The 14,266-nt window shown below is 44.4% G+C and overlaps 1 protein-coding gene across 2 annotated transcripts in view; it reads right to left on the reverse strand.

The window, feature by feature from the left end:
- The window catches only part of vegfc (vascular endothelial growth factor c), a 224,409-nt gene extending 211,149 nt beyond the window's left edge, over positions 1 to 13,260 (reverse strand). Inside the window, exon 1 of one of the 2 annotated variants that reach the window (XM_072257682.1) lies at positions 12,533 to 13,260. In XM_072257682.1, coding sequence (XP_072113783.1) covers positions 12,533 to 12,649 — 117 coding nt within the window. In that variant the 5' untranslated portion in view covers positions 12,650 to 13,260. Of the gene's footprint in view, positions 1 to 10,867; positions 10,888 to 12,532 lie in introns of those variants that run through there. The other variant, XM_072257686.1, reaches the window with a different exon arrangement.
- Between the last annotated feature and the right edge of the window lie 1,006 nt (positions 13,261 to 14,266).

The raw sequence follows: 14,266 nt of genomic DNA on the forward strand, positions 1-14,266 counted from the left end.
AAACACTGTCTCATTCTGCCCTGCAGAGCTGATGTATGGTTAGAATGACAATAAAGTTTTTTGAATCTTGAATCTTGAATCTTTGAATTTTAGAAGTAGGAGTAAAAATGGGACATCAGGCCCCGTGATCACAGGGAAGACTTCCTCGTTACCCAGTAGAGTTTAGGAAGAGTTCACCACGTAGGAGCAGACACAGCTTTTTTTGCTCCATTTCCGCGCCATCATGATACAAATCCCATATGAGGTGAACATGTCATCTCAGTGCTCGAAGCGTTGTTCAGAATCACTACCACCCATCTCACAATCTCTTTGACCCACCACCATTAGAAAGAGACACAAGAGCATCAGGACTAGGACTGCCAGATTATGTAACAGCTTCTTCCCCCAGGCTACCACCAAGATCTCATTACTAGGACAGCGAGACGTTTACCAGTGCTGCACACTACATGCATTCTGAATTATATTTTCTTAGCTTATTTGTGATAATATATTGTTTTACAACGTATATGCTGTGTGTGACGTATGTATTGTGTATGCACTGTAGTCTGGAGGAACGTTATTATTGTTAGTAATTTATTTGCTGTGTACATACATCTATTGATGCTTCTGGACACATCTTCAGTGATGTTCCTGGAATCATTGGGTGCTTCGGGTCTTTCAACATCATACAACCTCCTCCAGGTGACCCAGCCGGGACTGATCAGACCCCAGCTTGTGTCCAGATGGCTAGCTACTTATGACTCCATGGCTCCCCTCTTTTGAGCCACAGCCATCTTGAGGCCCTCTCTGCCACATCGGTGGTACTGCGGATGGCTCTCCTCTTCCTCTCTGCCTCGATGCCCAAAATGCTGAACGGGCTACAAATCCTCTACAACCAACCTCCACTGGGAGACACCTCGCTCTCCATCCAGCCTGCTGACAGTTGCTGACCAGTCCTGCATACTTGGAGAGCTTCCTTTCAAAGGCCTCTTACAAGCTATCTTCCCATGGGACTAATTATCATGCTGTTTACATTGTAAATATATGCTGGCATTTATGTAGTTAGAAACACAGAAAACATAGAAACATAGAAAACCTACTGCAAAATACAGGCCATTCGGCCCACAAAGTCGTGCCAAACATGTCCTTACCTTACCTTAGTTATGTAACATTATTCCATATCTGTACTTCTAACTTCATTCTTATATTTTTTTTATTCCATCTAAATACTGAATGTTAAACACAAGAGATTCTGCAGGTCCTAAAAATCCAAAGCAACACACACACAAAATGCTGGAGAAACTCAGCTGGTCAGGCAGCATCTAGGAGAGAAATAAAGAGTCAATGTTTTGGGCTAAGATAAAGAGCCTCAGCCAAGCACTTTATTCCTTTCAATAGATGCTGCCTGATCTGCTGAATTGCGGAATGTTGTCATTCTTTTTTGTTGCATGTAGTGCCAACACACAACACCAAATTCCTAATATATGTAAATATATAACCAATAAAGTTGGTCCTTGATCATTAAATCCAGTACTTTTAAATGAGGAATAGTAATTATGACTATTACAATCTAGGATAATTGGAATACATTCTTTCTCGGCTTATATGTGGGTGCTGAGAATATATTATTTTTGCAGAAGTTTCTGCTTTACTCTATTTAATAAAAGGTGGGCAATGCCGTTCTTCTGCCCAACTGATGTTTCCATAAAGCTCAAACAAGGTTAGTAGTGGATTCAGCCTAGTACATTACAGGAAAAGCCCCAACGTCTGTCCCGAGCATTTGTTGCCCATCAGGCCGATGCTTATGCCGGTTTCTGTGGCGTGAAGCGACCGAGACTCCCCCCCGCCCCCCCCCCCCCAGTTAACCCCCAGCATTTGCCATTTTCAGCTGGGTGGACTGGAGCAGTGTGTGGTTAAGTGCCTTGCTCAAAGACACAACACGCTGCCTTGGTCGACACTCGAACCCACGACCTTCAGACCGTGAGCCCAACACCCTAACCACTTGGCCACGGGTCACACTTGTCTTCTATTGCACATGGGTTATTTGTTAGTCTTTGTGGGCGGTTTTCACTGATTCCATTGTACTTCCTTTTACTATTCTGAATGTCTGCAAGAAAATGAATCTCAAGATAGTATATAGTGACATAGAGTATGTACTTTGATAATATATTTACTTAGAACTTTGAACCTTACAACGTAAATATCAGCCTCTGCAGGACTCCAGTTGATTTATTTGTATTAATGGTGTAAATCCAGGAATTTTAAATGAGAAATATTAATTTTTGTAATATATCCTCCATGATTATTGGAATACATTGTATATCTCTTCCACCACATCAGTACTTCTTTATTTTAATCACACAATTGATGATAAGTGGGTGCTGGGAACTTACTGTTATTTTTACATCTATTTCCAGTTTATTGGTGCCATGGTAGCGTAGCTGTAATAGTGTCACACTAACTGCTGGGGGTATTCTGGAGTTCAGAGTTTAGTTCTAGTGCCATTCTGTAAGGAGTCTCTATATGTCCTTCCCGCAGAATGTGTGGGTTTACTCCAGATCTCTGGTTTCCTCCCACAGTCCAAAGACACACCAGATAGGTTCTGGTCATTGTGAATTGTCCCTTGATTAGATTAGGGTTAAATCAGGTTTGTCAGGGGTTGCTGGGGCAACCTGGCTCGAAGGGCTGGAAGGGCCTACACCATGCTGTATCACTAAATAAATAAATAAATACTGTTTTTAATTAAAGGTGGGTATTGTCTTTCTTCCTTTCAGCTAATGTTTGCATAAATTCTCGAAAGTCTCTGAAGTTCCTCACTTCTATTGTACAAGGAGCCTGACTTTCAATAAAGATGAAAGCTCTGTTTGCACATTAAAGCACAAGGCAACACAATCTCAGTGTCACCAGTCTGTCATCACCAATGGTCCAGAGGAGTAATTGAGGTCCATTATTGTCACATGAGACACAATTGTCTAAGACAGTATAATTAAAGATTCACAAAAGCAGCTTTCTATCAGTTTGGCCAAAAACAATCTCTTTGAATGGGAAGGGAAACACTTTGACAGCTCGGTGAAATAATTCATAAACACTTCTGTAGTTAGAGATTCCTGTCTGGCAGAAACTGCATTTAGTTATGAAGTGGTTTCTCCAGTAGCAGCCAACTGCATTTGCTCCCTTCTGACACGTCCCCCTAGTATTTTTGGGGGAAAGGACCAAAACACTTGATTGACCTCCATTTCCAAACTATAATCTAAAAGTGCAGCTTGTCAGTATAAACAACAATTGTGGGGTTGTCAGAAGCACAAGCCAATACTGCTTAGCTAACAAAAATAGAAAACACTAGAAACACTCAGAGTCACACAGAAGGGAACAGGCCTTTCCGCCCACTGAGTTTGTGCCAACCTTCAAGTATTCATCTACAGTAATCCTGCACTAATATCTTTTTATACTCCAAACATTCTGACCAACTCCTCTCAGATCTTCACTTCCCTGCACTCAGTTTACAGAGACCAATTAACCTAAGCCATGCATTGATGGGATGTGAGGAGGAAAGTGGAGCACCTACAGGGAGAACATAAGAAATAGGAGCAGGAGTAGGCCATCTGGCCCTTCGAGCCTGTTCTGCCATTCAATAAGATCATGGCTGATCTGGCCATGGACTCACCTCCACCTAACTACCTTTTTCCCCATAACCCTTAATTCAAAAATCTATCCAGCCTTGTCTTAAATATATTTGCTGACGTAGCCTCCGCTGCTTCATTGGACTTCAAATTCCACAGATTCACCACTCTCTGGGAAAAGCAGTTCATAGAACCTTAGAAAATCTCCAGCACATTACAGGCCCTTCGGCCCACAATATTGTACCAAGCAGGTAACCTACTCCAGAAGCTGCCTAGAATTTCCCTAGCGCATAGCCCTCTATTTTTCTAAGCTCCAGGTATCTATTTAAGAGTCTCTTAAACGACCCTGTTGTCTCTACCTTCACCACCGTCACTGGCAGTGCATTCCACGCACCCACCACTCTCTGTGTGAAAAACTTACCTCTGACATCTCCCTTGCACCTGCTTCCAAGCACCTTAAAACTATGCCCCCTCATGCTAGCCATTTCAGCCCTGGGACAAGGACTCTGGCTATCCACATGATCAATGCCTTTTATCATCTTATACACCCCTTTCAGGTCACCTCTCATCCTCCATCGCTCCAAGGAGAAAAGGCCAAGTTCACTCAACCTATTCTCATCAGGCACGCTCTCCAATCCAGGCAACATCCTTGTAAATCTCCTCTGCACTCTCTCTATAGCATCCACATCCTTCCTGTAGTGAGGTGACCAGAAATGACATTACCTCAATGCTCTTGAACTCAAACTCACGGATGATGAAGGCTAACACACCATACGCCTTCTTAACAACACTGTCAACCTGCACAGCAGCTTTAAGTGTCCTATGGACATGGACCCCAAGATCTCGCTGATCCTCCACACTGCCAAGAGACTTACCATTAATATTATATTCTGCTAGTTCCTCCACATCTCCATCCTAAATCTACTCACCCAGATCTTGAGGCTATGTCCCCTAGTTCTAGTAGGGAAGAACATGCAAACTCCACACAGACAGTGCCCATGGTCAGAATTGAATTTGTGTTACTGGAGAACAGTGACATCAGAGCCAGACTCCGGAACGGAGGCTCCCGGGTTCGAATCCAGTCGGGCCGTTCCCGAGTACACTTTCCATCCGTGCCGGGTTGAGTGTTAAGCTCGCAACTTGGCCTCGTAAAATAAAGAAACATACTGTACTGCGAAATGTCTGTGTGAGGAGTGGTACGCCACACAGTCTCTTGTTCCGTGCCTTGTAAGGCATGAAAATGCCTGACGCTGGCTTCTCAGGCCTGAGTCGACGTCATCATCATCATCATACTGGAGAAAGTGGCCCTTCCAGCAACACCACTGCGCCGTCACTAAGCAGGTCAGCCTGCACCTGTGGAAATGAAATTAATGTTTCTGTCCTGGGAGGGGTCTGATCTGAACTGGGCTTTTTCCCCTGCAGATGCTACCTGACCCACTAAGTGTTTCGAGCATTTTCTGATTTTGTTTTGGATGTTGAGAATAGAAGTACAGAATCATAGAAATATACTGTGACCCTTTCAGCAAACAGTTGTTGTTCTGAAGCCTGATGGAGAATAGACACAGGAGGCCCAGAGCCCCAGAGGCTTGTCCAGTCCCAGGGTGAAAAGGCACCCTTGTGTGGGTGAATGGGGGAGGGGAAGAAACAAGCTTATTCTCCTATTGTTGTGTTCTGCTTTGTTGCATTCTGTGTTGTTCTGTTGAGCAATATGGGCACACCATGTTGGCACAAGAATGTGTTGTTAATGCAAATGACACATTTTACTACGCGTTTCGTCGCATGTATGATAAATAAATGAATCTGTATTTTCATGCTTGGTTTCATTAGCTTCATCATAGATAGTGGTATAAACTATGCAGGTTGCATGGAGTACAAGACTGCAATAGATTATCACAATCAAAGTTCAATGTAAATTTATTATCAGAGTGCATATATGTCACCATATATAACCCTGAGATTCGTTTTCTTGCGGGCAGACTCAGTAAATCCAGGAACCATAACAGAATCAATGAAAGACCGTACCCAGCAGTGTGGACAAACAACCAGCATGCAAAAGACAACAACCTGGGCAAATACAAAAGAGAACAATAAGGAATGAATAAATATGAAGAACATGAGATGAAGGGTCCTTGAAAGTGAGTCCATAAGTCATGGGACCTATGATGGGGTGAGAGAATTTGAATGAAATTATGGTACTGTAATAAAGTCTAGGGTGCCCAAGACTTTTTTTACTGTACTATATATTGGTTAAAATAGGAAGGTGGTTGAGAAACGGAAGTAAGAGTACTTAGCTTTGTATTAGCTCAGTAATACTTAGTGTTATTTCATAAATAGAAAGACATAATATGCAGAGATGTTCAAAAGTCTCAGGCACTCTAGCCTGATGGCTGAGGGTAATAACTGTTCCTTAACCTGATAATGTGAGTCCTGAAGCTCCTGTACCTTCTTCCTGATGCCAACAGCGAAAAGAGAGCATGACCTGGATGGTATGGGAACCCTGATGATTGGATGCTGCTTTCTTGCGACAGCACCCCATGTAGGCGTGCTCGATTGTAGGGAGGGCTGTGCCTGTGATGGACTCGGCTGCATTCATTACTTTTCATTTGATTTTCAAGAACATTGATATTTCCGTACCAGGCTGTGATGCAAACCAGTCAATATACTCTCCACCACACATAAATAGAAGTTTGTCAGAGGTTTGGATGTCATGCTGACTCTTCACAAGCTAAAAGGAAGTAGTGGTGCTGCTGCACTTTCTTCATGTGCTGAGCACAGGACTGGTCCTCTGACTTGATAGCACCAGGAAATTTAATGTAGCTGACCTCTCCACCTTTGATCACCCAAAGAGGACTGGCTCGTGGGCCTCCAGTCTCCCTCTCCTGAAGTCAATAATCAGCTCCTTGGTCTTGCTGACACTGAGTGAGAGGGTGTTGTTGTGGCACCAGTCAGCCAGGATTTTCAATCTCCCTCCTTTACACTGATTCCTCCCCACCTTTGATTTGACCAACTTGGAACTGTGCTTAGCCACACAGTCACAGAGCAAGTACAGCAGGGGGCTAACACATAGCCTTGTGGTGCACATGTGCAGAAGGAGATCGTGGAGGAGGTGCTTTTCCAAATCCGAACTGACTGGGGTCCGTAAGTGAGCGAATTCAGGATCCAACCACACAAAGGGATATTGCGGTCAAGGTATTGAAGTCTATTGATTAGTACTGAGGGGATAATAGTATTGAATGCTGAGCTGTAGTCATTAAAGAGAATACTGATGTATGTGTCTTTGCTGTCCAGATGTTCCAGGGTTGAGTGAGGAGCAAATTAAATGGCATGTGCTGTGGGCCTGTTATACTGGTAGGCAAATTGGCCAAGTTGCTTCTCAGCAAGTATTGATGTACTTCATTACCAACCTCTCAAAGCACTTCATCACAGTGGATATAACTGCTACTGGACTATAGTCATTAAGGCAGGTTACCACTTTCTTCTTAGGCACCAGTTGAGTCCTGCTTGAAGCAGGTGGGTACCTCAGACTACTGAAGCAAGAGGTTAAAGAGATCAGTGAGCACTCCAGCCAGTTGATTAGCGTAGAACTCGGCCAGCACCCCATCTAGGCTGGATGCATCCCTGGGGTTCACCCTCCTGAAGGATGCCCTCATAAAGACCTCAGAGAATGAAATCACAGGGTCACTGAGAACTGTGGAAGTTCATGAAGGGGCTGTGGTTTTTGTGAAGATTCTACAACACAGATACAGGCTCATTTGCCTTTCCCATCTATGCCAGCAAAGGTATCTACCTGACCGAGTCCCAATGCCTGAATTTGGCCCATATCCCTTTCCATTCTTCACCTTGTACCAGCACAAATGTTCTTTCAATGTAATTGTATTTGCCTCAACGATTTTTCTCTGGCAGTTCATTGCGCATACCCACGACCCTCTGTGTACAAAAATTGCCTCTCAGATCCTCTTTAAATCTTTTCCCTTTCACCCTAAACCCATGCCCTCTTGTTACAGACACATGTACCCTGGAGAAAAAAAAAATGTGACCTTTCACCTTCATAATTTTAGAAACTTTTATAAGCTCACTGCTTAGCAGGTAATAAAGCCCTGGCCAATCCAATCTCTCGTTATTACTCAAGTCTTTCACTCAGAAACATCCTTGTGAATCTTTTCTGCACTCATTCCAGCTTATGAGCCAGTCATAAACCTAACGCTGATTTTAAAGTGTATTTATTATAGATTAATTCTCAATGGATTATTTATGTTTTAGAGAATGTAAATGTGTTGAATGCATCTGATCTCACTGTATAAAGGCAAGTGATTCGGTATGTGCCACTTGAGACCAGTTGGACACTCCTCATAGCCAGACAAGATGTCAGGTAAATTGGGGGTCATACAGCTTTAAGATACGGGTGTACAGAGGGGTAGAAGGCAAATGTGTTCTAGTGGCAGGGGGTCATGACTCCGTGGGTCATAGATTGCTGCCATGGGTTCTCATGTGCAAACTCTGACACTATGGGTGTGTGGCTGCGATGCTACCCTCCCTCAAATGAAAGGTACAAAGTGAAAGAAAACACAAATCATGCATTTAAATGCATCTTTCATCTTGGGACATGCCAGGGGTGCATTGTTTACTCGTTTATTTAGAAATGCAGCACAATCATTGTAAAATGTCCCGAGATTAGACTAGGGTTAAATTGGGGGCTGCTGTTCGAAAGGCTGTAAGAGCCTGTTCTGCGCTAAATCTCAATAAATAAAGTAATTAAATGATAAGGAACAGGCCCTTTGGGACCCACAAGCCACATCGCCTAGCAACACACATATTTAACTCTAGCCCAAAATAGAGGACAATTTACAATGGGCAATTAACCTACTAACCAGCACATCTTTGGATTGTGGGAGAAAACTGGAGCACCCGGTGGAAATCCACGTGTTCAAAGAAGGACGTACAGACTTCCTACAGAGGGCGCTGGAATTGAACTTCAAACTCCGAGGCCCCGGGCTATGATAGCATTGTGTTAGCGTTACACTACTATGACATCCTCAAATGTATTTGCGTTTTTCAGGTACACAGAAGAGTACAGCACAGGAGCAGGTCCTTCAGCCTACAATGTTCTGTTGAACTAATTAAGCTAATAACACCTAATTCCTTCTGTCTGCACATGGTCCATTCATACGTCCATCTAAAAATATCTTAAACACTTTTTTGATATCCTTCTCCATCACCAGCCCTGGTCCCCAGCATCCACAGCCCTTGGGGTAGGAAATTTGCCCTACACATCTTCCATGAATTTACCCCTCCACCTTAAATGCATCTCTTCTAGTATTTCACAATTCTACCCTGGTGGAAAAAACCTTCACCTCTAGTAACTTTATAAACCACTATCAAGTCACCACCCTTTCTTATATGCTATAAAGTGACACACGACAGCCAGTTCATACATAGTACAGGCAACACATGATTTGGTTAAATTATTGTCATACAATACTGTGTAAAGGTCTCAGGCACCTAGATTGTTTACATGGCTTCAGATGGTATGACCTCCATAGAACCCTGATCTCAACATCATCGAGGCTGTCTGGGATTATCTGGAGAGACAGAAGTAAGCAAGACAGTCAAAGTCTACAGAAAGACTGGCAAGTTCTCCAAAATGCTTGGAACAACCTACCAGCCGATTTTCATACAAAACTGCACGGCAGTCTACCTAAGAGATTTGATGCAGTTTTAAAGGCAAAGGACGGTCACACCAAATACTGTGTTGATTTAGTTTTTTTTTAACTGTTTACTGCTCTTCAGTAACTTTTTAAATTTAGAGATGTTTCATTTCATTATATTTTAAAAGTATCTTCTCTTTACATATTTTACATATGCCTAAGACTTTTACATAGTGCGGTTTGCACCAAAGTGTAATGAAATCCTTGTTTGTCGGAAATTCACAATATACACAGTAATAACAAATACAACTAGGAGAGCCAGACGGCAGAACAGTGCAAAGATTATTGCGCAGTCTGAAAAAGTGTGAAAATGCCAAAATGACAACAGCGGAATAGAAAATCAGTTAATGTATTATAAGGTGTGGATTACATTCCTTACTCGCTTGCTGGTTGGCGTTTTCTTCCGAATTGACTCCCTTCAAAAGATAACTGGTTTGCCGAGTCACTTCCACCAAGCCAACACGTTGATCGTTTGGGCGGTGGAAATTGACGATGCAGCGGGGAACAGGGGAGAGTGAAGGGCCAGAAGAGAGAGCAAGATGACCCTGGGAGACGGGGCGAGAAAGAGCGGCAGAAGGACGGAAGACATCTGTGAGGGAGTTGGGGCCAGGGTCAGCAGCGAGAGGCTTTTATAGCTGTGTTGACAAACAATTTCAGCAGCATCAGGCGGCACCTGGGGCCATAAACACATCTGTAGTCCACGTTACTTTTAAAAGTGAACATCATGTTTTAATCAGCCGAGCTGAAGGTTGAACTGAGTTTACAGTAGCCTCATTCAGCGAGTGAGAGCGCCCTCCAGCTATGGCACCAGACAGCAAACTCCCCGTAGCTTGACAACTGCTCACTCTCGGTCCCCCTTCACGGAGTCTAAACCTCCCGCTCTTCCTCCTCACTTCCTCACTCCACACGTCCTCTGCCTCGCTCTTTGCATGCCTGATTTCTCCGGTTCTCCTTGTCTTGGCCTACTAACGACGTCTCCCGCAATCTCGGCCGTGTCAGCACGACGGCTCGAGCAGTCGTGTTCACCAAGTTGCAGTGAAAGAGTCTGCAACGAAGAATTTCTAAATGATATATTTGTACTCCATCAACATCAGCACGTTTTCTTTGTAAACCCAAGAGATCCAGCAGATGCTGGGAATCTTGGGCAATGCACACACAAGATGCACATGTCAGTCTCCTGTGCTCTGTGTCTGTCTGCATGTCTCTTTGCTCCCGTATGTGACAAATTACATTTTCCCCATCACTTTGAAAGTCCTTACAGGATAATGGATCCAATGCTTCACTGATATCACACGCGACTTCTCCGAATCAATCTCCTCCATACCCTCTTCCTTCCTGTTCATCTACCTTCCCCTCAAGTCCATTCAATTCACACACTATCCCGTGGTAACGGTTCCACGTGCTCTCTGCTTAACCCCCCCACCACACACACACACACACACACACAATCTCCTTCATTTACAGTATACCGATTGACCCATCCTTCTGTATCTCCATGTTTGTCTTAATGGAGGAGGTGTCAACATAGAAAGCGTATGAGAAATTACCCAATATGGGATTTACCTTATTCTATAATCCATCTGTCAGATCTACCTTTGTGTAAGTCTTGTTTTATGTACATAATCCTCCTCTCATTCTGTATCCTCATCCGCAAGCCTCTCTCGCAGAATGTCGGGCCTTCTCCCTCTCCTGTTCCGTTTCACCGTGGCCTTCACTGTGGTCCATGGATGTCATGGCTTTCACTTCAAGTTTAGCTGCCATCTCCCCTTGTCATCTGACTCATACCCCCGACTTCCCTCTACTCTAACACCTTTTGCTGTCTTGACAGTCGCACCCATCATAGTCTTGAATGAAAATCTCTGTCTAGCGGTGTCAATCTTTCGCCATGGTGTGCTATTTCCCTGATCCGAAAAGAGGGCAAGGAGGATTGTTTCGATTTCCTCAATGCGTTACAGCAATCTGTCTATCTTCCTCCTTTCGCTGTTCCCTCATTCCCACTTTCCCTCCCCACTATTCACACAGAGCTAAGAAATTGCAGACCAGACTTAATGGGCTGAAGGGCCTAATTATGTTCCTACTCCTAATGGTCTACACCCTTTCCTGCTCTTAATCCGTCTTTTTCCTGAACAGTAAAAAAGAGTTCTTATTTAAAACACTTTATCCCCACTGAGTCTCTTGAAAGCGGCTTGTGAGCAAGAAGCGAGCAGGAGAAATTTTCTAATGGTCGTTTCAGTATGAAATCCACCCTTCAGTCAGTGACTGCTCTGCGCGAAGCAAATTTGGGATGGGCCCAGATAGGAATTGTGAACGCAAGAATCTATCGTTTAAAAGGAAATGTAACAAACTGTCTTGACGCAGCTCCACAATAGTGAAGGGAGTTCTCCACACACTTCGTAATCTGCCACTTCATAAATTTCTCCAGGACCTGACTGGATTGATCCAGAGCGACGCCCCCGTCTGCGAGCAGTATGGGCTCTTAAAATTAAACTTCCTCCGATCTGCTAACGCGGGGGGGGGGGGGGGGAGACAGAGTGGAAGGAACCCACTTCCTCGCTTCGACACCGGTCAGAATTCGGCCGCACACAAACTCTCATGACCGATCCCAACGTTAGTAATCTAACCTAACGCACCAGATCTCACCGCCTGCAAGAGACTAAGGTCGTTCCCTCAATCTACTGAAGAGATCGCTTCTGCGATCTCTAACATTCCGAAAACATTAAAACTGTAGCATCACAGTTAAACAGCTCTATTAAACATTACATATATAAAGTACATGTGTGTTTTAAAATGTTATATATCGGTTATTTATTAAGCCCTATAAATGCATTTCTGTAGCAAAGGTCATATATGCATTACATGTCACATAGTCATTACTTAGCAACATGTTGCATCAATACCTGCAACAAGTTACATATAAGCAATGTGGATATAAAACGTTAAATATACAAAGAGATACAAGTATGAAGTTCCAGTTCTGTATCAACATGTTCCATGCATATGCTAAAATAAACTAGTGTAAGTCTGTATTCAACAATTCAGCTAAGTTCCTCCAGCTCATCCAGCTCTGGAGCCGGTTGCAAGCCCACACTGTGACCGCTCGCAAATTGCTAGAGCGCCTGTTTAATAAAAAAAAAGAAAGTGAAGGTGATTCGCTGCAGAACGGTAGCAGTTCAGTAACGACAGCGAGAAGGAAAATAAAAGAACGGGGGGAAAAAAACGCCTCTTTACCTTCACGTCCACCGGGTCCTGATAATCATCGTAATAGTCTTGGCTGGATTCAAATGCGGAGTCCCTTTGCAAGAAGGCAATGTAAATTAGAAAGAGAGAGATCTCCAGAATAAGCATTTTTGTCCTGGGATGCAGCAGGAAGCCGCCTGGCGAGCGGTGCAATAATAATTTTAATCCTCGATCTTTCTTCCCTCCTGCTCTTTGCGGATCAACGTGAAAGGGAGGACCGGAGTGTGTGGGGGCTGGAGGTGCTTGACAGTACTGAGAAGTCACAGTGGCGTTCCCGGTGCTTGTCGTCCGAACCGCACCGAGTCTGGTGTCCTTCAGGGGCCACTCTCCGGAGAGCTGGAAGTTTTATCCGCGAGTCGCCTGAAGCAGCAGCGTTTCCACTGGAAGGACTCCGGCAATCTGCTCTGACTGTTGGGTAACAGAGAGCCAGGGAGGCAAACTGGGCATGGTTATACTGCAGTCAGTCGGCGGACTCTCCAACTAATAACCGCGGCCCTCTCCTCGACATGGACTGACTGACTGACGCTGGAGTAGATCTTCGGTTTCACTATTTATACGAGGAGTTTAGCAGGGAACTGGGGAGGGGGGGCACATGCACAATGTGGTTGAGCGCAACCAGGAAACGGCTCTGACAATCCCCACGTGGCTAGAAAAATAATATAAAATGCACATGTCAAGTCCTGGCTTGTATCCTTTTGCAGACTCTGAAGTTTTGACAGGTCGTTCTGCGCTCGACGCAGTGTTGCTCTGACTGGTAGCGGCCACTCAAAGTTACCGATCTGGCTCACGGGCTTCTGCGGAACACTTGGCTGTCTCGGCAGTCCATGGGGGCGAGCTTGCATTGGTGTAGCGTCCATCGGCGTCTCACCACGGTCCAAAGCGCCGTGAGCTACTGGTCCATTTCCAGATCTTGGTGTCCAGCGGGGCTCCCAACTTTCGCACAGTAAGCTCCCACAGTCTCCGAAACCGATTCTCCTGCAATCTGGAGACACAAGAGACTGCAGACGCTGGAATCCGGCGCAACTAACAATCTGCTGGAGGAACTCAGCGGGTCAGGCAGCATCAGTTGTGGGGGGCGGGGGGGGGTGTTTGTGAACAGTGGACACCTCATGCTTTCAAGGAAGAAAATTGAGGAAAACTCTCTAACTTTTCTTAAGAGTGCCCTGGAATCTTTAAACACCTCCTGATCAGTGGGCAGTTTTATTAAATACATCTATGCACCTGCTCCTTAATGCAAATATTTAATCAGCCAATCATGTGGCAGCCACAGTGCATAAAAGCATGAAGACATAGTCAAGAGGTTCAGTTCAAACATCACAATGAGGAAGAAATGTGATCTAAGTGACTTTGTCTGTGGAATAATTGTTGGTGCCAGACAGGGTGATTCAAGTATCACAGAAACAGCTGATCACCTGGGATTTTCCACACACATTTGTCTCTAAACTTTACAGAGAATGGCGTGAAAAATGAAACAAAATACATTCAGTGAGCTGCAGTTCTGTGTGTGAAAATGCCTTGTTAATGTACTGTCAGACTGGTTCAAGCTGACAGGAAGATGACAGCAACTTAAATAACTATCCATTTGAGCTTCAGGATTCACACCATCAGGTTCAGGAACAGTGACTACTCCTCAACCTTCAGGCTCTTGAACCAAAGGGGATAACTTCACTCCACTTAACCCATCATTGAAATGTCTCCACATCCATTGGCCTCACTTTCAAGGAC

Source organism: Mobula birostris, chromosome 5 (assembly GCF_030028105.1).
Source record: "Mobula birostris isolate sMobBir1 chromosome 5, sMobBir1.hap1, whole genome shotgun sequence".
Taxonomy (NCBI): Eukaryota; Metazoa; Chordata; class Chondrichthyes; order Myliobatiformes; family Myliobatidae; genus Mobula; species Mobula birostris.